Consider the following 23,823-nt stretch of genomic DNA (forward strand, 5'->3'; position numbering starts at 1 on the left):
AAGCAGAGAAGAGTTCATTAATTATGTTACAGGCAGATGTTTTATTTGTAATTAGAGGAGGAGTTTCAGGTAGCAATTTTTGGGCAGCTCTTTGGAATCTATATAAATTTGTATAAATTTAAGGGATTTTAGTCAGTATCTAGCTCTTATAGCAGTTGTAGTACTGTAAGCTATAGGGTCATACAAATTACATTTTGGACAATTAAAGTGACATTAAAGAAAAAAAATAATTCTTTATAGCATGTTTTATTAAGGAGAATTAAATAACCTTGCAATATACATTAATTATTTATGTTGCCAGATTTTGGTGGAAAATACCTCATCAAATTGTGAATGTTCCATCACCCAAAAAGAGGCAATAGTGCTTCATAGTTTAGTATGGTAAAATGTATTAGACTCTGCAGCATTCTACACAGTGATTGCTCAGATAATAAAATGACATTGTGAAAAGCTTTAAAAACATTTTTTGTAGAGATATTTTGTCACATTGCGCTTAATTATTATTATATGCTATGGGGCCTATCTATCAAGTTCCGATCGGGTTGATTGACACCCCCCTGCTGGCGGCCGATTGGCTGTGAGTCTGCAGGGGGCGGCGTTGCACCAGCAGCTCTTGTGAGACGCTGGTGCAATGCTGAATACGGAGAGCGTATTGCTCTCCACATTCAGCGATGTCTGTCGGACCTGATCAGCACTGTCGGATCAGGTCCGACAGACATTGTTAAGGGGACACTGAACCCAATTTTTTTCTATTGTGATTCAGATAGAGCATGCAATTTTAAGCAACTTTCTAATTTACTCCTATTATCAAATTCTTTTCATGCTCTTGGTATTATTTGAAATGCAAGAATGTAAGTTTAGATGCCGGCCCATTTTGGGTGAACATACTGTGTTGTTCTTGCTGATTGGTGGGTAAATTCACCTACAAATAAACAAGTGCTTTCCATGGTTCTGAACCAAAAAAATAGCTTGGATGCCTTCTTTTTCAAATAAAGAAAACAAGAGAACGAAGACAAATTGATAATAGGCGTAAATTAGAAAGTTGTTTAAAATTGCATGCTCTATCTGAATCACGGAAGAAAAAAGTTTGGGTTCAGTGTCCCTTTAAAGAGGCCTCAATGTGTATAAACATGACTTTAATTGTCCGTTTAATCATAGAATATTTTAATACAAATAGTAATTATTTTACTTCTTTATTTTCTATTAATATATATCCAGATGCTGATATCAAGACGTGACCCTGTACCACTGAATATTCTGTGGCATCAGTGTTTAATCACACAGTAGGCCCCAGAGGAGTTAGAAAGTGGCCATCAGTGTACGAATTTACCATTCCTATCCCAGATAAACTGTTACCACTTCACTGATGATGGTAATAGTCATTCATGTAAACAAAGAACTATGAAAAGGTACCCGGTTACACTGAGAATAGCCTCAATTCTAGAGCAAAGTTTAAAATATTTTTTACACATATTCTTCTTTGACCCTTATATTTTTGTACTTACAAATACTACAGTAATTAAAAGGGACATTATGCATGATGTTTCTTCTGAATAGAAGATCATGCATGAACTAAGTTGAGAGATTACAAAGCCATTCAGACTGAGGAGCATAAAAACTTACTGACTATAGCATTAAAGTATAGTCTGTTTTATGTACGTAAAAGTAAAATCCTGTAGCTGTTTCTATTACTTTATGTGCCTCTTATTTGCTGCTTCTTTTGATCAGGTACTGATAAGGGACCAGCGCATTTCTATTGAGTGTGCACTCCTCACAGCTGGTGTTGCATGCCACCCTGGTAAAGAATTTGCACACAGATGCCATGAGGTCTATTAATAGCACCAAGCGAACAGTGTCAGGCTTTCTTGAAAGAACATAGCTGTCACCATAAATCTGTGCCAAGTTACAGATCAGGTCTGGGCTTGTTTCTATTACTTGCACTTAATTTTCTTTGGTATGTGCATATATCAATAGTGGTGCAGCCATATTTACAGTAAAAGACTCAACAAACTAATGAAGACAGAGAGGAACACATCCGTAATATAAAATGTGTTGCCTGATATTTACATTTAAAGGGGCACTCAAGTAAAAATAAAACTTTCATGATTCAGATAGAACATGCAATGTTAAACAACTTTCCAATTTATTTCCATTAACAAAATGTGCACAGTCTTTTATATTTACATTTTCTGAGTCACCAGCTCCTACTGAGCATGTGCAAGAATTCACAGAATATACTTATCTGCATTTGTGGTTGGCTGATGGCTGTCACATGATGCAGTGGGAGTGGAAATAGACATAACTTTGAAATTAAAAAAAAAAAATCTACTGCTCATTTGAAGTTCAGACTTAGGGGCCGAATGGAGCTTGATGTCCCCGCCGGAAACAGCAGTTATGAAGCTGCGGACGTCAATCCGCCCAATCCTATACGATCGGGCTGATTGACAGCCCTTGCTAGCGGCCGCAAATCTGCAGGGGGCGGCATTGCACAAACAGTTCACAAGAACTGCTTGTGCAATGATAAATGCCGACAGTGCATGCTGTCGGCATTTATTGATGTGCGGCGGACATGATACGCTATATCGTATCATGTCCGCTCGCACTTTAATAAATCGGAGCCAGAGTGCTATTGTATTGTCTTTTTATCATGCATTTGTTGATTCTGCAAATCTACTGTATTTACTGGTGCTTTAATTGTGAACCTGTATACATGGACATACAGTTGTTCCACAGTATAGATTAATTAAGACATACAGGATACTACACAGACATAAGTAATAAATGCATGAGATGTTGCCCACAAAATCCTTCCCATTTCCTGCTGAGCTGGTTGACAAAGCATTTCACTAAAAGCTCAGTAAATGGGCTGCTAAATCTTGGAAGCAAGTAAATCACTGAAGTCACACATTACAAAGAGCCAGTAATGAATTAATATAACATAATGACTTTGACATAGTACAACATTTTTAATTTGGTGCTTGTGTGTGCGCATGCACGTGCATGAGCTTGTGCCTGTGTTTGTCTGTTTTGTATTTGACTGTTTATAAACCTTGCAAATGAACTACACTCACGACTTGGACTGGCTACACAACCCATAACTTGTACAAAGCTCTTTGAATAAACTAGGTACATTTTCCATAATTCTTCAAGATGTCTACAATCCACAAAATAAAAGTGTCATATGCATTATGTGCTGATCTGCAGTTGCTTACTGGCATTCCTTATAATCTGGGCAACTCTCGCATAATAAACTGGATATACAAAATGAAGTAACTAGTGGCCACGAGATGATAAATTCCCGAAGCCTCACTAAACCTGTTTTAGATTTTTGGATCCTAACCTTAGGCTACCTTTTTGATATAAAGGACGGTAAAGTCAAAATTAAACTTCCACAATCCAGGCAGAGCATACAATTTTATAAACAACTTTCCAAATTAGTTTTATTATTACATTTGCTTTGTTCTCTTGGTATCCTTTGTTGAAGAGTAGGCTGAGTGGCAGCAATGGGCACTACTGGGAACTAGCTGAACACACAAAGCAAATTTGATATTAGAAGTACAATTTAGAAAGTTGTTTTTTTTAATTGCAGGTTCAAACTGAATCTTGAAATTTAAATTTTGAATTTATTGAACATTTAAGTTCTGACAAAAAAATACTATGTTAAATGTGGATAATACATTTTAAGTTGATTGATTAAATTTAGTTAAACCTTATAGTTGTGTTTGTCATCTAAAACATAAAAAAAAACAATTTTGAAGTAAATTGTTCTAGTATTTACTAAAGGGATATGAAACACAAATTTTTATTTCATGATTCAGACAGAGCATGCAATTTTAAGACACTTTCTAATTTACTCCTATTATCAAATTTTCTTTGTTCTCTTGGTATGTTTATTTGAAAAAGCTGGAATGTAAGCTTAATTGCCAGCCCCTTTTTGATTCAGCACCATGGGTAGCGCTTGCTGATTGGTGGCTACATTTAGACACCAATCAGCAAGCACTACCCAGGTGCTGAACCCAAAAGAGGCCGACTTCTAAGCTTACATTCTTGCATTTTCAAATAAAGATACCAAGAGAACAAAGAAAATGTGATATTAGGACAGTTCCTTTAAGTTATTCATGTGTGAAAAACTGAATAGAGGGAGACGTGATATTTTCAAAGAAGGCTACAGCAAAAAAAAAAAAAAAAAACCTGCACCAGTCTTGTTGTTAGGTAAGAATATGGAGGTTCCTGTGTTGGTCTGGAAAAAAATGCTAAGTAGTTTAAGCGATACAAAACGTCATGTTAATCTGATGTTCTATGTTCATGAAAAAAACAAATGGCATTGTGTGCACAGATGACATTTTCTTTTCTTTCTGGAACCTTTTATATTAAAGGGTTGGCTATATTTAACCTATACTAAATTGATATGTAGATCAGGAGGTTCTATTGAATTGGGAAGGTAATGTGATGTTGAACAGCTAATTCAGTTGATTACATATAATAATCACATTTATATTTAAAGTTTGGCTGACATAGAATTCTGGGTATTGGCCTGGCCACACAAACAAGCTGACTGACCCACACAAGATTAAAAATCAGCCTTATTGGGGGAACTTCCTGGCTGCAGTCATGATGGGTTGCAGTACTGAGAGCTGTTCAAGACAAAATTGAGAAATATCGGTGTCATCTTCACAGATAAACTAAACTTTCTCGTGTTGTCACTGGCAGCCTCAGTGTTCCAGAGCACGTTACAAGGTCTTGGCCTTCAACTCCATACTCCCAAGTAGAGTACTCATGGGTCTTTGCTGTATAGTACATGAAATTACTGCTTTCTGTATACCTTCTATCTACCTTGATATGTGGCATTTACCGACCACGTTTGCTATTCTAAACAACTGGATCTTCGCTGGCTTTTCTCTCACCCAAATGTCCATCCATTATAGAAGTAGAACATGTGTCACAACATAAAATCCCGGCACTGTGTGATGGGTTCCAATGCCGTAATTCCTCTTATGTAAATGTTTTTTTCCACCACTCCAAATGCTACTTGATCAGAGTATGATTAGAATGTGCATAAATAAAAAGAGAGAAGCACTCAACCTGGGAATCAACAATAGCATAAAAGCTTGTTCTATGGCTAGTTACCACCCAAGAAGCAGCCTCTTTTTGTTCAACATGTGCCTTTCACAGGGAAGAACTTTCCTGTAGCATATCAGTCTGATCCTGACTTAAAGGGACACGGAACCCAATTTTTTTCTTTTGTAAATCAGATAGAGCATGCAATTTTAAGCAACTTTCTCATTTACTCCTATTATCACATTTTCTTCATTCTCTTGGTATCTTTATTTGAAAAGCAAGAATGTAAGTTTAGATGCCGGCCCATTTTTGGTTAACAACCTGGGTTGTTCTTGCTGATTGGTGGATAAATTCACCCACCAATAAACAAGTGCTGTCCATGGTGCTGAACCAAAGATTGGCTGGCTCCTTAGCTTAGATGCCTTCTTTTTCAAATAAAGATAGCAAGAGAATGAAGAAAAATTGATATTAGGAGTAAAATTGCTGCTCTGTCTGAATCACAAAAGAAAAAATGTGGGTTCAGTGTCCCTTAAACAGTACAGTCCAGCCCGTAATACCAGGCAATCCCTCTCTGAACGAGAGAAACAGCAAAACCTCAGACGTATGTGTCAGGTGTTTTAACTCAAAATGGCCTAGCTTTTGTACATTAAATAAGATACTAAATGTTAGTTAACCATCTATCTTTCTTTACTAACACCTACAAAAGGCCAAGGTCATAAATAGTCCTAATTGAGTTTTAGATTAATGTACAGTAAGAGTCATGTAGCAGTATCCTTGAAATAATTTGTTTAACTTGTAGCCCCCAAAAGGCTACCATAGCTAGAGAGTGCAGGCTCATTTCTGATATATTTAGGGAATGTTCTCATGAAAAGCCTATGTTCCTGTTTATCACCCTTTAAGTTCCAAGAGTTTTGGTCCGATAGGGTCTAATTTGCCTACTATACAAATTAGTTTTAAGGTCCACAAATTTTAAAATAAAGGTTTATACAGCAGGAATAAGTACTCATACACGGTTATTGTTTGTGTTGTTATTGTCCATTTGTTTATTCTACTAGTGTGATTGACTTTAGTTAGGCATCAGATTAAGAATTCCTGAGTGTACACTGTCTTATGAAGACAATGTAATCTCCACTGCTTTATAATTTTATGTAGAGCTTCATGAGCTTTTTCTTTTACTGGACTATCTGAAATCAAACGACACTGATTAGGACTGCCTAAGTAACAAGAGAGATAACTTTCTAATGTTTCTCTTTCACTACGTCAAATGCCAATAAAGGCAAATTAAAAAAATAGAGGTTTATTTAAAAAAAAAAACACGTTTTATTTAGGTAAAGTTGCTCTCTGTTTCATGGTAGTACGGAAATGTATGACTGTCTCTTAGTTTATTGGAACCTGATATTCTTCAGTATTTCTGTACATTATTCTACTCTATTTGTTTACACACATATATATATATATATATATATATATATATATATATATATATATATATATATATATATACATACACACACATATAAGGATAGATTTACCAAGCAGCGGATGCTGCAATCTACCCCCCATGTTTCCGGTTTGCCTCTGAGATGTCGGACTGCAATCCTCCCGATCCGCTACGATTGGGATGATTGACACCCCCTGCTAGCGGCCGATTGGAGAAGAAATGCTTGTGCAATGATAAATGTCGACAGTGTATGCTGTCTGCATTTATCGATGTCGGGCAGACATGATTTGCTACAGCGAATCATGTCCACCCACAAGATGATAAAGTAAAAAACAAAAATCAGCCTAAATAAGTTATACAACCATGAAAGAGCATTTACGTACACTAAAGAGTGTTTGGGCCCTGGAGCGTTTTTTATGCTGATAGAAAATGCCTATGTTATATATAGGAGAGTATAGAAGTTAAACAATTAGAAGAGATACATTGGAAACATTTTGCATGGTATAAGCACAAACAAATCTTTTTTTGGGATATATTTTGCATCTCTCATGGGGCAGGGATGAGACAGGCTTCAGATAGAAGTAATTTGGAAAGTTATTTAATGTATGTTCTATCTGAAACATGAACGTTTAATTTTGACTTCACTGTTTAAGTATCTTAAAGTTAAGATTACTTTTGAATTAATGTTACCCTAACTCTTTACTTCTGACACTGTTGTTGCAAAAGTGAAGCTGAGAAAACATCATGGATATCACATGATCTAGCTCACAGTGTGCAGTTGTAATGTGTAGATGCATAATGCAGTCATGTGAATTATTTTGCAACCCCCTGACTTATATCTGGCACCTGCAAAAGGATGGTTGGTTGACTTTTCAGGTTAATGGAGCAAAAGAGTATAAATTTGTTTATTTTATTGCTTCCAGGTTCAAAGTAAACAAGAGAAGAAGCCGGGTACCCCTCCTCCTGCCCCTGTGAACACACCCGTTATACCTCGTCCAGTTTCTCCTCCTCCACCCACCACCGCAGCTGCCAACAGTACGCAACTCTCCCTAAACATTCCACGTTTCTACTTCCCGAAAGGGTTACCCAATCCCACCCCCGGCCTAGAAGACTCTATTGCTGCAGCCGAAGCTGCTTTTTCCAGCATGGAGGATGAGAAGGCAGATATCTATGAAATGGGGAAGATTGCCAAGGTAAGGCAGAACTCTGTGAGGTTGATCACAGCTGTAGCACATTTGTTAAAAAGATCACTTTAGTTTGTAGACTTGTGCATTCAGATTCAGACTATTGGGAAAAACACACTTCTTGCATAATGAACTGGTCATTTAATTAAAAAAATAGCCAACAAATGCACAAGGCAAAGAAATATAGTTGAATTGCTCATGTGGTTAAAAAGTTAGGTGGAAAAGGCTTCAGATTTAAAGTTTTACATTATTTGATAGTGAGCTCCATGTTAAAGGGACAGTCAACACCAGACTTTTTGTTGTTTAAAAAGAAAGATAATCCCTTTATTACCCATTCCCCAGTTTGCATAACCAACACAGTTATAATAATACATATTTTACCTCTGTAATTACCTTGTATCTAAGCCTCTGCAAACTGCCCCCTTATTTTATTTCTTTTGACAGACTTGCATCTGTGCTCACTCCTTGGTCACTTCACGTGCATGAGCTCAATGTTATCTATATGAAATACATGCCCTCTAGTGGTCAGAATGCATTTAGATTAGAGGCAGTCTTCAAGGTCTAAGAAATTAGCATATGAACCTCCTAGGTTTAGCTTTCAACTAAGAATACCAAGAGAACAAAGCAAAATTGGTGATAAAAGTAGATTGGGAAGTTGTTTAAAATTACATGCCCTATCTGAATCATGAAAGTTTTTTTAGGACTTGACTGTCCCTTTAATTGATTCCTTTGTAAGCCAATTAATGTGTAAGCGTCACTTTTTTTCTTGCCAAACCTTAAAGGGATAGGAAAGTCAAAATGAAACTTGCATGATTCAGATAGAGCACATCATTTTAAGACACTTTCAAATTCACTTCTATTTTCAAAATTGCTTTGTTCTCTTAGTAATCATTATCCTACACGTATCCTACATTAGTGGGAGCTGCTGCTAATTAGTGCCTGCACACATTTGTCTTGTTTGATTAGCTAACTAGAGGTGTTCAGCTAGCTGTCAGTAGTGCAATGCTGTTCAATCAGCAATGGATAACAAGAGAATGAAGCAAATTTGATAATAGAAGTAAATTGGAAAGTTGTTTAAAATTGTATGTTTCTTCTACAAGATACGACAAGTCCACGGATTTCATCCTTACTTGTGGGATATTAACCTCCTGCTAACAGGAAGTGGCAAAGAGCACCACAGCAGAGCTGTATATATAGCTCCTCCCTTCCCTCCACCCCCAGTCATTCTCTTTGCCTGTGTTAGTAATAGGAAGAGGTAAAGTGAGGTGTTAGTTTTAGTTTCTTCAATCAAGAAGTTTTCTGTTTTAAATGGTACCGGTGAGTACTATTTTCCTCAGGGAGATATGGAAGAAGATTTCTGCCCTGATGTTGCAGATCTTAGCAGATGTAACTAAGATCCATGTCGGTTCCCACAGAGCTTCTGAAGGTAGTACAAGAGAAATCTTCAGTGTGGAGAACGGTTTCATGCTACAGCAGCATTGAGGTATGTTCAGTCTTTTTATTCTGAGGAGACTTGGTATATCAGAACTGGCTGACATTTTTTCCCTGCAAGGGAAGGGGTAAGCAGTAGACCTGTACACAAAGGGTATTACTAAAAATCCTATGTTTATTTCTTTAATTGACATGATACTGGGCTAAAAGCAGTATATGAAAGGGACACTGGGAGAGGCAGCTTAACGGTTTTTATTTGGGAGACAAATAATCAGTATGGCTGTAATATTTCTGTTGTGCTTTAAGGGGACCACATGGCTTTATTTTCTAACCGCTTCCCATGCGGTTGTATGGACTAATGCGAACGTCGTCCATGATGGGCGGGGCCTATTTTCGCACGCTCAGACACACAGTTTACTCTGACTGAGAAGGCAGCAGGCATTAGCTCCGGTTGGGCCTAAACTTGTTCTCTGTTAACCCGGATCATTGTCAAGTAATTTTGCAGTACCCTGGGGGCAGGTAGGCACCACAGCTGAGGTGCAGGGGTCATTTTTTCAAATGAAATATTTTTTTTGCTATAAATGTCTGTTAGAGGTTAAATTCACCCTTTGCTCTTAGGGTGCAATAATTTTTGGCATAATTGAATATGTGTATTTAATTATATTGCGTTATTTAACGTTTTTAGGCAGTTTAGAAAAATTGTGCGCTTTTTTATTTCTTAAAGGCGCAGTACACATTTTTCAAAAAATTGTTTAAAATTGTTTAAATCAATAAATAAAGTGTTTTTACGACTATTGTGGCTATTGCTAGTCTGTTCAACATGTCTGACATTGAGGATACTAATTGCTCTATGTGTTTAGAAGCCATTGTGGAACCCCCTCTTACGTTGTGTACCTCTTGTACTGAAAGGGCCTTTCATTGTAAAAAGCATATTTCGGTAAAGAAAGTGTGCCTAAGGATGATTCTCAGACTGAAGAGAATCAGGATATGCCATCTAATTCTCCCCAAGTGTCACAACCTTTAACGCCCACACAAGTGACGCCAAGTACCTCTAGTGCGTCTAGTTCTTTTACTCTGCAGGAGATGGCTGCAGGTATGTCAACTACCCTTACAGAGGTATTATCTAAATTACCAGTGTTACAGGGTAAACACAGTAGGTCAGGTATTAATGTGAATACTGAATCCTCTGTTGCTTTATTGGCTATTTCCGACGTACCCTCACAGTGCTCTGAGTTGGGGGTCAGGGAATTGCTGTCTGAGGGAGAACTTTCAGACTCAGGAAATATGTTACCTCAGACAGATTCGGACGTCATGTCCTTTAAATTTAAGCTTGAACACCTCCGCCTGTTACTTCGGGAGGTTTTAGCGACTCTGGATGATTGTGACCCTATTGATACCACCAGAGAAATTGTGTAAGATGGACAAATATCTAGAGGTACCTACTTACACTGATGATTTTCCGGTTCCTAAAAGAATTTCGGAAATTTTAAAGAAGGAATGGTATAGACCAGGTATACCGTTCTGTCCTCCTCCTAATTTTAAGAAAATGTTTCCCATATCAGACACCATTCGGGACTCTTGGCAAACGGTCCCTAAGGTGGAGGCAGCTATATCTACCCTGGATAAGCGTACGACTATACCCATTGAGGACAGTTGTGCTTTCAAAGACCCTATGGATAAGAAGTTAGAGGGTCTTCTAAAGAAATTATTTATTCATCAGGATTTTCTTTTACGACCTACAGCTTGCATTGTTACTACTGCAGCAGCCTTTTGGTTTGATGCTCTAGAAGAGTCTCTGAAGGTTGAGACTCCATTAGAGGACATTTTGGATAGAATTAAGGCTCTCAAGCTAGCTAATTCTTTTATTACAGATGCCGCTTTTCAAATTGTTAAATTAGCGGCGAAAAATGCAGGATTTGCCATTTTAGAGCGTAGAGCGTTATGGCTCAAATCTTGGTCTGCTGATGTGTCATCAAAATCTAAGCTTTTAGCTATTCCTTTTAAGGGTAAAACCCTATTCGGGCCTGAATTGAAGGAAATCATTTCTGACATTACTGGAGGTAAAGGCCCTACCTCAGGATAAGTCTGTTAAGATGAGGGGTAAACAAAATAATTTTCGTTCCTTTCGAAATTTTAAAGGAATACCCTCTGCTTCCTCTTCCTCCACAAAGCAGGAAGGGAATTTTGCTCAATCCAAGTCAGTCTGGAGAACCAACCAGGCTTGGTATAAAGGTAAACAATCCAAGAAGCCCGCTGCTGCTACAAAGACAGCAAGAAGGGGCGGCCCCCGATCCGGGACCGGATCTAGTAGGGGGCAGACTTTCTTTCTTTGCTCAGGCTTGGGCAAGAGATGTTCAGGACCCCTGGGCATTGGAAATCGTGACCCACGGGTATCAACTGGAATTCAAGGATTTTCTCCCAAGAGGGAGATTTCATCTTTCACGATTGTCTGTAGACCAGATAAAAAGAGAGGCGTTCTTACGCTGTGTAAAAGACCTCTTTACCATGGGAGTAATTTGTCCCGTTCCAAAACTGGAACAGGGGCAGGGCTTTTACTCAAATCTTTTCGTGGTTCCCAAAAAAGAGGGAACTTTCAGACCCATTCTAGATCTCAAGTGTCTAAACAAGTTTCTCTGTGATAATTTTGTCTCACCAAACTTCAGAGAAAAATAATAAAAAATAAAATAAATGGAATGTAGCTCTATTCTTGTAAACAGCAAGTAAATATAACTTGTTCTACTAGCATGTACAAGGTGAGCATTTACTTTTAGTAATTGAAGTGAAAAGTATGGTATAAACCTCTATGAATGATAATAATAAATCTTATGAGAGAAACTTATTAAGCCTCTATAATATAAGCAATGATTCCTTAATATTATCGAAAAAGAAAAAATGAGAAAAAATCCTTTATATTCAGTATAAGAAACGAAGTGATAGAGTTCAACTCTAGATAAAGTAATGTTCAAATATCTTTCCTTAAGTTTCACGCACTCACACAAACACTCTAAAATATATATACAATGTTCCAACACACACGCAATATTGACCAGCAAGGAGGAGGTTAATTCAGTGTAATACACCTCAGGTAAGTAAAGACACTTAGCGTTATATTTGGAAACCTTATGATTTGTATACAATACGATACCCAAACCAGCGTGGTGACAAGACCAGATTTCCCCAGAAGCGATGGTGTAGCGTGGAGAGCGGTAATAACAGCAGAGTAAGTGCTAAACCGGAGATTAGTAGAGAGCGGCGTTCCGGTAGCAGCTTGTGGGAGTGCGGCTTCAGCCGCGTGTGATAGAGTTCCGGTAGCGTAGGGATATGATTAGAAGTATCAGTCCAAAAGAATCAGGAAAGAAGTGCAGCAAACTTTGAGACACAAACAGCCTTCAAAAAATAAAATACTTAAGACCTGAAAGGGAAAAGTATACTGCTTGGAAAGAGCAGTAACACAGAATGAGAGAATCCACTTTAATTTTCAGGCACTGAGTAATGGAAAAGCACTTCCTTAAATAGGAGGAAGTGCTGATAGTCAGAAAGTCTTAAAGGGATATCACATACCCCCTTCTCAGGGAATCACCCCCGGGGATTCCAGACCAGGTTTAAGGGGGTAACGATGATGAAATGACTTCACCAGACGAGGGGCATGAACTTCTGAATGAAGATGCCAGGAAACATCCTCTGGACCATAACCCTTCCATCTGATGAGATATTCTAATCTTTGTCGTCGAATCCTAGAATCCAGTATTGATTCAACTTCAAATTCCTCTTGAAGATCCACTGAGATAGGAGGCGGAAGATCAACTGCCGTGCGTGTCATTGAATGAAAAGGTTTCAATAATGAAATATGGAAGGTGGGATGAAACTTGTAATCCTTGGGTAACGTGAGCTTGACCACATTGGGATTTATTATCTGCTCTACAGGGTAAGGTCCCAGAAACTGGTTAGCCAATTTCTTGCTAGGGACCTGAAGTTTGAGGTTTTTAGTAGAGAGTAACACTAAGTCACCTATTTTATATTCAGGTCCAATCGAATGTTTCCGATCATAGTATTTCTTTTGGTATTCCTTAGCCTCAGCTAGATGTGTTTTCAATACTTTCAATCAATCTTGAAGTTTGGAAGAAAAATCTAAAGCTGAAGGGGAATTCACTGTTTTGTGGGACAAGGTTATAGTGTTAGGATGGTACCCATAAGTTGCGAAAAAGGGGGATGTTTTGGTTGAGGAACACAATGAATTATTATGAGTAAATTCTGCCATAGGAAGGTAAATTAGCCAGTCATCTTGTAAATGTGAAATATAACAACGTAAAAAGTGTTCAATGGTCTGGTTCAGTCTTTCTGTCAACCCATTTGTCTGTGGATGGAAAGCAGTAGTGTAGCGATGATCAATTTTCAGTAGCTTACACAAAGATCTCCAGAAGGAAGAGGTGAATTGGGTACCCCTATCAGTAATAATATTAGAGGGTAAACCGTGTAGTCTTACAACCTGATCAAGAAATACTTTAGCTGTAGTCATGGCAGTTGGTAATCCCTTGAGTGGAATAAAATGAGCCAGTCTTGTTAAATGGTCGACTACTACCATGATAGTGTTATATTGTTGTGATGCAGGTAACTCCACTATAAAATCCATGGCAATAGTACTCCATGGTTTATCTGGAATGGGCAGAGGTCTAAGTAACCCTATGGGTTTTTTATGTTCAATTTTATTTCTAGCGCAATTCTCACACCTAGAGACGTAATCATAAATGTATTTATTCATCCCTGGCCACCAAAACTTACGACGGGTAAGTTCAATGGTTTTCTGTATCCCTGGGTGACCAGATATGGTGTCATCATGGGTATGTGTGAGAATGGAAGACCTTATTTTCTCAGGTATGTATAACTTTTCCTCATGATAAAAAAGACCTGTAGTAGGATCTTTAGAACAATTCTGTAGTGGTATTGAATCATGTTTTAGAGCAGTGTAAATCTCTTCTTCTAAGGGTGTTAAGGTACCTATTATCTTTTCTGGAGGGATAGTGAAGTTAGGTTGTTCATGAGGAAGTAACTCATGAATACGAGAAAGTGCATCTGCCTTTGTGTTTTGACTCCCAGGTTTATAAGTTATTAAAAAGTTAAAGCGATCTAAAAAAAGTGACCACCTTGCTTGTCTAGCTGTTAAAGTCTTATTCTTCTTTAAGTATTCTAAGTTTTTATGATCAGTATAAATAAGAAATGGAATTACTGATCCTTCTAGTAGGTGTCTCCATTGTTCTAGTGAACACTTAATAGCAAGGAGTTCTTTGTCTCCAACACTATAGTTAGCTTAAGTTCTTGAATAGAACGCAATGGGATGAACTTCACCTGTCTCCTTATTTTGTTGGGAAAGAATAGCCCCAATGCCTGTGTTCGATGCATCAACTTCCAACAGGAATTGTTGATCAAATTTAGGCAGTGTTAGTATTGGAGCTGTTGTGAACATTTCCCTAAGACTATCAAAAGTCTTCTGGGCTTGTTCAGACCACTTAAAGCGCTGTTTTATACTAGTTAATTGTGTTAGTGGTTTTATCACTGAGGAGAAGTTTTTAATAAATTTACGGTAATAATTTGCGAAACCAATAAATCACTGTAATGTTTTTACTGTAGTGGGTATAGGCCAGTCTTTAATTGCGGCTACTTTTTCAGGATCCATTTCTATTTTGTTTGGGGTAATTATATAACCCAAAAACTTTATTTTAGAGACATGGAAAACACATTTTTCCAGCTTTGCATATAACTTATGCTCCTTGAGACGAGTAAGAACCCACCTAACATGTTTTTCATGTTCTATGGAAGATTTCGAATAAATCAGAATATCATCTAGATATATGATGACACAAGATATCCATTAGATCATGAAAAATCTCGTTGATAAAATGTTGGAAGGTTGCGGGAGCATTGCTTAGACCAAAGGGCATTACGTTATACTGGAATAGACCATAACGGGTTCTGAACGCGGTTTTCCATTCGTGTCCTTCCTTTATGCGAATAAGATTATAAGCGCCCTTTAGATCTAATTTTGAGTAGATCGTGGCCTCATTTAATCTTTCGAGTAACTCTGGTATGAGAGGTAGAGGATACCTATTTTTAATTGTTATTTCATTCAATGCCCTGTAGTCAATAATAGGTCTTATTGTTCCATCTTTGTTGCATACTAAAAACAGTCCTGCAGCAGCAGGGGATGTTGAGTGTGAGATGAACCCTTTTCGCAAGTTTTCATCTAAATATGATCTTAGATATACCAATTCTTCTTGTGAAAGAGGGTAAATCTTTCCATGTGGTATTTGAGATCCCGGTATTAAATCAATGGGACAGTAGCTCTATTCTTGTAAACAGCAAGTAAATATAACTTGTTCTACTAGCATGTACAAGGTGAGCATTTACTTTTAGTAATTGAAGTGAAAAGTATGGTATAAACCTCTATGAATGATAATAATAAATCTTATGAGAGAAACTTATTAAGCCTCTATAATATAAGCAATGATTCCTTAATATTATCGAAAAAGAAAAAATGAGAAAAAATCCTTTATATTCAGTATAAGAAACGAAGTGATAGAGTTCAACTCTAGATAAAGTAATGTTCAAATATCTTTCCTTAAGTTTCACGCACTCACACAAACACTCTAAAATATATATACAATGTTCCAACACACACGCAATATTGACCAGCAAGGAGGAGGTTAATTCAGTGTAATACACCTCAGGTAAGTAAAGACACTTAGCGTTATATTTGGAAACCTTATGATTTGTATACAATACGATACCCAAACCAGCGTGGTGACAAGACCAGATTTCCCCAGAAGCGATGGTGTAGCGTGGAGAGCGGTAATAACAGCAGAGTAAGTGCTAAACCGGAGATTAGTAGAGAGCGGCGTTCCGGTAGCAGCTTGTGTGAGTGCGGCTTCAGCCGCGTGTGATAGAGTTCCGGTAGCGTAGGGATATGATTAGAAGTATCAGTCCAAAAGAATCAGGAAAGAAGTGCAGCAAACTTTGAGACACAAACAGCCTTCAAAAAATAAAATACTTAAGACCTGAAAGGGAAAAGTATACTGCTTGGAAAGAGCAGTAACACAGGATGAGAGAATCCACTTTAATTTTCAGGCACTGAGTAATGGAAAAGCACTTCCTTAAATAGGAGGAAGTGCTGATAGTCAGAAAGTCTTAAAGGGATATCACATTCTCAGAGTCCCATCGTTCAAGATGGAGACTATACGAACAATTTTACCAATGATTCAGGCGGGTCAATATATGACTACCGTGGACTTGAAGGATGCATACCTTCATATCCCTATTCCCAAAGATCATCATCAGTTCCTAAGGTTTGCCTTCCTGGACAAACATTTTCAGTTTATGGCTCTTCCCTTCGGGTTGGTCACAGCACCCAGGATCTTCACAAAGGTTCTAGGGTCCCTTCTGGCAGTTCTCAGACCGCGGGGCATAGCAGTTGCGCCTTTTCTGGACGATATTTTGATTCAGGCATCAACTTATTATCTGATAAAATCTCGCACGGACACAGTGTTGTCTTTACTGAGAACTCACGGTTGGAAGGTGAACATAGAAAAGAGTTCACTAGTTCCACGGACAAGGGTTCCCTTCTTGGGAACTCTGATAGACTCGGTAGACATGAAAATATTTCTGACGGAGGTCAGAAAGTCAAAGATTCTAATTACTTGCCGAGCACTTCAGTCCATTCCTCGGCCATCAGTGGCTCTGTGTATGGAGGTAATTGGATTAATGGTAGCGGCAATGGACATCCGTTTGCTCGCTTTCATCTCAGACCACTGCAGCTGTGCATGCTCGGATAGTGGAATGGGGACTATGCAAATTTATCTCCTCAGATAAATCTGGATCAAGAGACCAGAGACTCTCTTCTTTGGTGGTTGTCGTCGGATCATCTGTCCCAGGGGACGTGTTTCCGCAGGCCCTCGTGGGTGATAGTGACGACGGACGCCAGTCTACTGGGCTGGGGTGCAGTCTGGAATTCCCTGAAGGCTCAGGGTGTTTGGACTCAGGTGGAGTCTCGACTTCCAATCAATATTCTGGAACTGAGAGCAATATTCAATGCGCTTCAGGCGTGGCCTCAGTTGGCTTCATCAGATTCCAGTCGGACAATATCACGACTGTGGCTTATATCAATCATCAGGGGGGGGACAAGGAGTTCCTTAGCGATGATAGAAGTATCCAAGATAATCCGATGGGCGGAGGCCCACTCTTGTTATCTATCGGCAATCTACATCCCAGGAGTAGAGAACTGGGAAGCAGATTTTCTAAGTCGTCAGACTTTTCATCCGGGAGAGTGGGAACTTCACCCGGAGGTGTTTGCCTCACTGATTCTCCAATGGGGCAGGCCGGAATTGGATCTGATGGCATCTCGACAGAATGCCAAGCTTCCACAATACGGATCCAGGTCGAGGGATCCCCAGGCCGAACTGAAAGATGCCTTGGCAGTGCCTTGGTCGTTCAGCCTAGCTTATGTGTTTCCACCGTTTCCTCTCCTTCCACGCGTGATTGCTCGGATCAAACAGGAGAGAGCTTCAGTAATCCTGATCGGGCCTGCGTGGCCACGCAGGACTTGGTATGCGGATCTAGTGGACATGTCCTCTCTGTCACTGTTGAAACTTCCTTTGAGACAAGACCTTCTCATTCAAGGACCTTTCCAACATCCAAATCTAAGTTCTCTGCAGCTGACTGCTTGGAGATTGAACGCTTGATTTTATCTAAGCGGGGATTCTCAGATTCGGTCATTGATACATTGATACAGGCACGTAAGCCTGTCATTAGAAAAATCTATCATTTGATATGGCGTAAATATCTTTATTGGTGTGAATCCAGGGGCTACTCATGGAGTAAAGTTAGGATTCCTAGGATTCTGTCTTTTTTCCAAGAAGGATTTGAGAAAGGGTTATCAGCAAGTTCCTTAAAGGGACAGATTTCTGCTTTGTCAATTTTGCTTCACAAACGTTTGGCAGATGTTCAGTCTTTTTGTCAGGCTCTAACCAGAATTAAGCCTGTATTTAGACCAATTACTCCTCCCTGGAGTTTGAATTTAGTTCTTAGAGTTCTTCAAGGGGTTCCGTTTGAACCCATGCATTCCATAGATATTAAATTACTATCTTGGAAAGTTTTGTTTTTGGTTGCTATTTCTTCTGCTCGTAGAGTTTCTGAGCTTTCAGCGTTACAATGTGATTCGCCTTATCTTATATTTCATTCTGATAAGGTGGTTTTGCGTACCAAACCTGGATTTCTTCCTAAGGTTGTTTCAAATAAGAATATTAATCAGGAACTTGTTGTTCCTTCCTTGTGTCCTAATCCTTCTTCTAAGAAGGAGCGTCTGTTACATAATCTGGACGTGGTCTGTGCCTTGAAGTTTTACTTACAGGCGACTAAGGATTTCTGTCAATCATCTTCATTATTCATTGTTTATTCTGGAAAGCGTAGGGGTCAGAAAGCTACGGCTACCTCTCTTTCTTTTTGGCTGGAGTATCATCCACCTGGCATATGAGACTGCTGGACAGCAGCCTCCTTAAAGAATTACGGCTCATTCTACTAGGGCTGTGGCTTCCACATGGGCCTTTAAAAACGATGCTTCTGTTGAACAGATTTGTAAGGCTGTGACTTGGTCGTCTCTTCATACTTTTTCCAAATTTGATACTTTTGCTTCTTCTGAGGCTGTTTTTGGGAGAAAAGTTCTTCAAGCAGTGGTGCCTTCCGTTTAGGTCTCTGTCTTGTCCCTCCCGTTTCATCCGTGTCCTGTAGCTTTGGTATTGTATCCCACAAGTAAGGATGAAATCCGTGGACTCGTCGTATCTTGTAGAAGAAAAGGAAATTTATGCTTACCTGATAAATAGATTTCTTCTACGATACGACGAGTCCACAGCCCTCCCTGTCATTTTTAAAACAGATTATATTTTGTTTTTACAACTTCAGTCACCTCTGCACCTTTAGCTTTTCCTTTCTCTTCCTAAACCTTCGGTCGAATGACTGGGGTGGAGGGAAGGGAGGAGCTATATATACAGCTCTGCTGTGGTGCTCTTTGCCACTTCCTGTTAGCAGGAGGTTAATATCCCACAAGTAAGGATGAAATCCGTGGACTCGTCGTATCGTAGAAGAAATCAATTTATCAGGTAAGCATAAATTTCCTTTTTATCCAAATCATAAAATATTTTTTTGGGGTTCCCTATCCCTTTAACCCATTTTAAAAAAAATGTGAAAAAAGTTTACATTATTTGTTAAAAATGTACATGCCTTAATTTGTTAGAGCATGTTATTTTAAGACTAACAAACCTGCACCTCTATGTGTTTAAACCCTGCAAAGGTGTTAAACACATAGTAGAAGTCCTGCTAAGGACCCACAGAGCACTGCTGGTTTTGAGTGGACATTGCCGCTGATCCAATCAGCAGTGCTAGTCATGCCTGTGTTAATGAAGGAAGGATCAAAGGTGATTTATTCAAGCTAACAGGTACCATACACACACTGTGTGGAAGGGCAGCTGTGGAAGATCTGACAAGTTTCGCACATGCTCAGATGCGCTTCATAAGAGATCACAGGTGTCCCCCAGAAAGATCTTTAAATAGGAACAAAAAACAATTGTAATACAGAGTGCATAATAAGGTGCTTAACAATTGTGCAATCATTATAACAATATGTGTCAAATTTCAACGATAGCTACGTAAGGATACAAATAAAGAAAACATATAAACTATAGATGATAATTACATGTTAAGAAATTAACGGCTAGATTACGAGTTGTGCGTTAGGATAAAAAAAGCAGCGTTAAGAGGTCCTAACGCTGCTTTTTTACGCCCGCTGGTATTACGAGTCTTGAAGGTTTAGGGGCACCGCACACTTCTTTGGCCTTACAGCAAAATGACTTACGTAAATTTCGTAAAGTCTTTTTTCTATGGGACTTCCATAGCGCTGAGTCAAGAGTCCTAACGCATTTAAAAGTCAGTAGTTGTGAGTTTTACACTACAACGCTGTAGCATAAAACTCATAACTAAAGTGCTAAAAAGTACACTAACACCCATAAACTACCTATTAACCCCTAAACCGAGGCCCTCCCACATCGCAAATACTAAAATAAAAATTTTAACCCTTAATCTGCCGCTCCGGACACCGCCACCTACATTATATGTATTAACCCCTAATCTGCTGCCCCAACATCGCCGACACCTACATTATATTTATTAACCCCTAATCTGCCGTCCCCAATGTCGCCGCCACCTACCTACACTTATTAACCCCTAATCTGCCTCCCCCAACGTCGCCAACACTATAATAAACATATTAACCCCTAAACCGCCGCACTCTCGCCTTGCAAACATTAAATAGTATTAAACCCTAATCTGCTGTCCCTAACATCGCCGCCACCTACCTACATTTATTAACCCCCTAATCTGCCGCCCCCAACGTCGCCGCCACTATATTAAAGTTATTAACCCCTAAACCTAAATCTGACCCTAAACCTAACAACCCCTAACTTAAATATAATTTAAATAAATCTAAATAAATATTCCTATCATTAACTAAATTATTCCTATTTAAAACTAAATACTTACCTGTAAAATAAACCCTAAGATAGCTACAATATATAGCTAATAGTTACATATTAGCTAGCTTAGGATTTATTTTTATTTTACAGGCAAGTTTGTATTTATTTTAACTAGGTAGAATAGTTATTAAATAGTTATTAACTATTTAATAACTACCTAGCTAAAATAAATACAAAAGTACCTGTAAAATAAAACCTAACCTAAGTTACACTAACACCTAACACTACACTATAATGAAATAAATTAACTAAATTAAATACAATTACCTAAATTAAATTAGCTAAAGTACAAAAAAAAAACACTAAATTACAGAAAATAATAAACAAATTACAGAAATTTAAACTAATTACACCTAATCTAATAGCCCTATTAAAATAAAAAAGCCCCCTAAAATAAAAAAAAAACCCTAGCCTAAACTAAACTACCAATAGCCCTTAAAAGGGCCTTTTGCGGGGCATTGCCCCAAAGTAATCAGCTCTTTTACCTGTAAAAAAAAATAGAAACAACCCCCCCAACAGTAAAACCCACCATCCACACAACCAACTCCACAAATAAAATACTAGCTAAAAAAAACTAAGCTCCCCATTGCCCTGGAAAAAAAACCTAGCACTAACCCCCTGAAGATCGACTTACCGGGAGACGTCTTCATCCAAGCCGGGCGAAGTGGTCCTCCAGACAGGCAGAAGTCTTCATCCAAGCCGGGCAGAAGTGGTCCTCCAGACGGGCAGAAGTTTTTCATCCAGACGGCATCTTCTATCTTCATCCTTCCGGCGCGGAGCAGGTCCATCTTCAAGACATTTGACGCGGAGCATCCTCTTCATCCGACGACTAAAACAGAATGAAGGTACCTTTAAGTGACGTCATCCAAGATGGCGTCCCTTAGATTCCACTTGGCTGATAGAATTCTATCAGCCAATCGGAATTAAGGTAGAAAAAATCCTATTGGCTGATGCAATCAGCCAATAGGATTGAAGTTCAATCCTATTGGCTGATCCAATCAGCCAATAGAATTGAGCTTGCATTCTTTTGGCTGTTCCAATCAGCCAATAGAATGCAAGCCCAATTTTATTGGCTGATTGAGTGAAAACTGCTCGTTAGCACCGCATAGCCTCTAACGCAAAACTCGTAATCTAGCCGAAAGTTAGCATTGAGCATGTGTATACAAAGTAAAGACAAAAATAGGTTATATATATAATAATATAGTATATATAATAATGACAAGATATCTAGGCATGTCAATGGCATGAATATATGTAGCTATCTAGCAGCATTCACTGCTTGATAAATCTCCCCCATGGAATAAACTTCAGTTGGGGTGGTAAAGACAAACATAAGGCTATCCTGCTAAGCGTACAATTTATAGCAGATATAGGCAGGCTTTATGGACCTATGGTTCTTATCTCTTGTCAAAATCTATGTTACTGTGTTTATTTTTTTACATTATAAACATTTACATCAATGCTGCTTAAATAGATAGTGAAACTAAGTAAGTGCATATTTGTGCATGACTAGTCCGTGGGATAGAAGCTGGCTAGGTATTTACAACAGTTCTCCAACTCAAGAATTACATAGCACATCACATCAGACCCCTAGCCTGCAGTTTCTGATTCAGAACCATGCATAAATCACACATCATCAGATCAGAGCCCTGGCCCTACAGCCTTGGCCCTACAGCCTTGGCCCTTCTTAACACTGTACCTACATCAGAGAAAAAATGCTTTAATTGATCACCTGCTAATGTATACACCTTATCCCACTCATAAATACACACGTAAACATTTATTTATTTCATAAAAGTTGACTTCACAATCCATTACTACTGGGAATTACACTCATAGCCACTAGGAAGAGGCAAATATTCCTAAAACACCAAAAGTCCTTAAAACCCCTCTCTGGTAAGGCAGTCTTATCTTTGCCTCCACAGGAGGAAGATGAAGATTGGAGGTGCTCCAGATTGGAGGTGCTCCAGATATTCTTATGTGAGAGGGTTCTCAAATTAATTTGAGGCCCATTTTCCCCTCAGAGAGCTTTTGTACAGACAGGGAATCATATGGAGTATGGGGTAGTGGCACAATTACACCCAGTGGGAGTTAGTCACAGGCTGTCTGTTAAAACTTTACTCCATATATTCCGATCCTCTCCTGTCACACGTACCGCACTAGATTGGTTATTTACTGGAAGCAGTATTCTGCAGTGAGTAGAATTGGTGCGTATCAGGTAAGTAATACGTTTATTGATTTTTGACACTCACATAGCCTATAGACTATTAGTAGGTACATATAGTTTTGTACATCATAGTCAGGGGTCTACTTATATAAGCAATTTTTTGCTAATATGTTATATATGGGTATTTATTATGGGCCATAGGGAACTAGGTTTATTAGTTCATACAGTTTGAACTAGGTTTATTAGTTCATACACTTTTATCACTACTCAGTTTGTTAGTGCGTTTTGTTTTTTCGGGCACATTCTGTTTTATTGCTTTTCATGTGCACTGTTTCTATAGCCCATGTCGACCTTTCTTGTGCCTTTCAGTCTTTTGTGTGTCGGTTTGTTTGGTGTTTGGCATTGTGCACGTTGGTGTGGATTTTGCGTGCCGGGATCGTTTGAGCACGTCACTTGTTGATAGCGGGCATGCTTGCATGGTGATTGTCTTAGGGCGCCTTGTCCTTGTTGTAGCATAACGGCTTTTTATCATCCATTGCTTTTTTATTTTATATTGGTGTAGATATATGTTAGGGTGCTCTGTTTTTGTGTTTGCGGTTCTTCTCCCTTCCGCGCTGCTAAGCTCTGTCCGGCTATTGCGCACATCGTTTTATGCTTTAAGTACAGGTTTTTTTATTTAACTTATTTATCCTGTCTTTGCGCGATCGTCTTGGCCTGTGGAGGGGGTAAGGTTTTCTATATTTTCTAGAGCTGTTAATTTTTGAGTGTATTAACAGATAGGTTCTGTGTTTATGTATTTATTTGCCGATTATTTCTTTCTAGGATTTTCTTGTCTAAATCCCTGATTGTTTATTTGTCTACCACATTGGTCTATTATTTTCTTTGTGGTTTGATATACATGATGAAGCATTCTGGTTCTGTTCCTAATACTTTTAATGTTAGCTCCTTGGATCCTCTGAACACTTTTATACC

General features: G+C 38.6%; 1 protein-coding gene across 2 annotated transcripts in view; it reads left to right on the forward strand.

The window, feature by feature from the left end:
- The window catches only part of PPP2R3A (protein phosphatase 2 regulatory subunit B''alpha), a 703,244-nt gene that overhangs the window by 601,221 nt on the left and 78,200 nt on the right, over nt 1-23,823 (forward strand). For both annotated transcript variants that reach the window (XM_053709750.1, XM_053709751.1), the window contains exon 5: nt 7,423-7,692. In XM_053709750.1, the coding sequence (XP_053565725.1) occupies nt 7,423-7,692 (270 nt within the window). The remainder of the gene's footprint in view (nt 1-7,422; nt 7,693-23,823) is intronic.

Source organism: Bombina bombina, chromosome 4, assembly GCF_027579735.1.
Source record: "Bombina bombina isolate aBomBom1 chromosome 4, aBomBom1.pri, whole genome shotgun sequence".
In the NCBI taxonomy this organism is placed as follows: domain Eukaryota; kingdom Metazoa; phylum Chordata; class Amphibia; order Anura; family Bombinatoridae; genus Bombina; species Bombina bombina.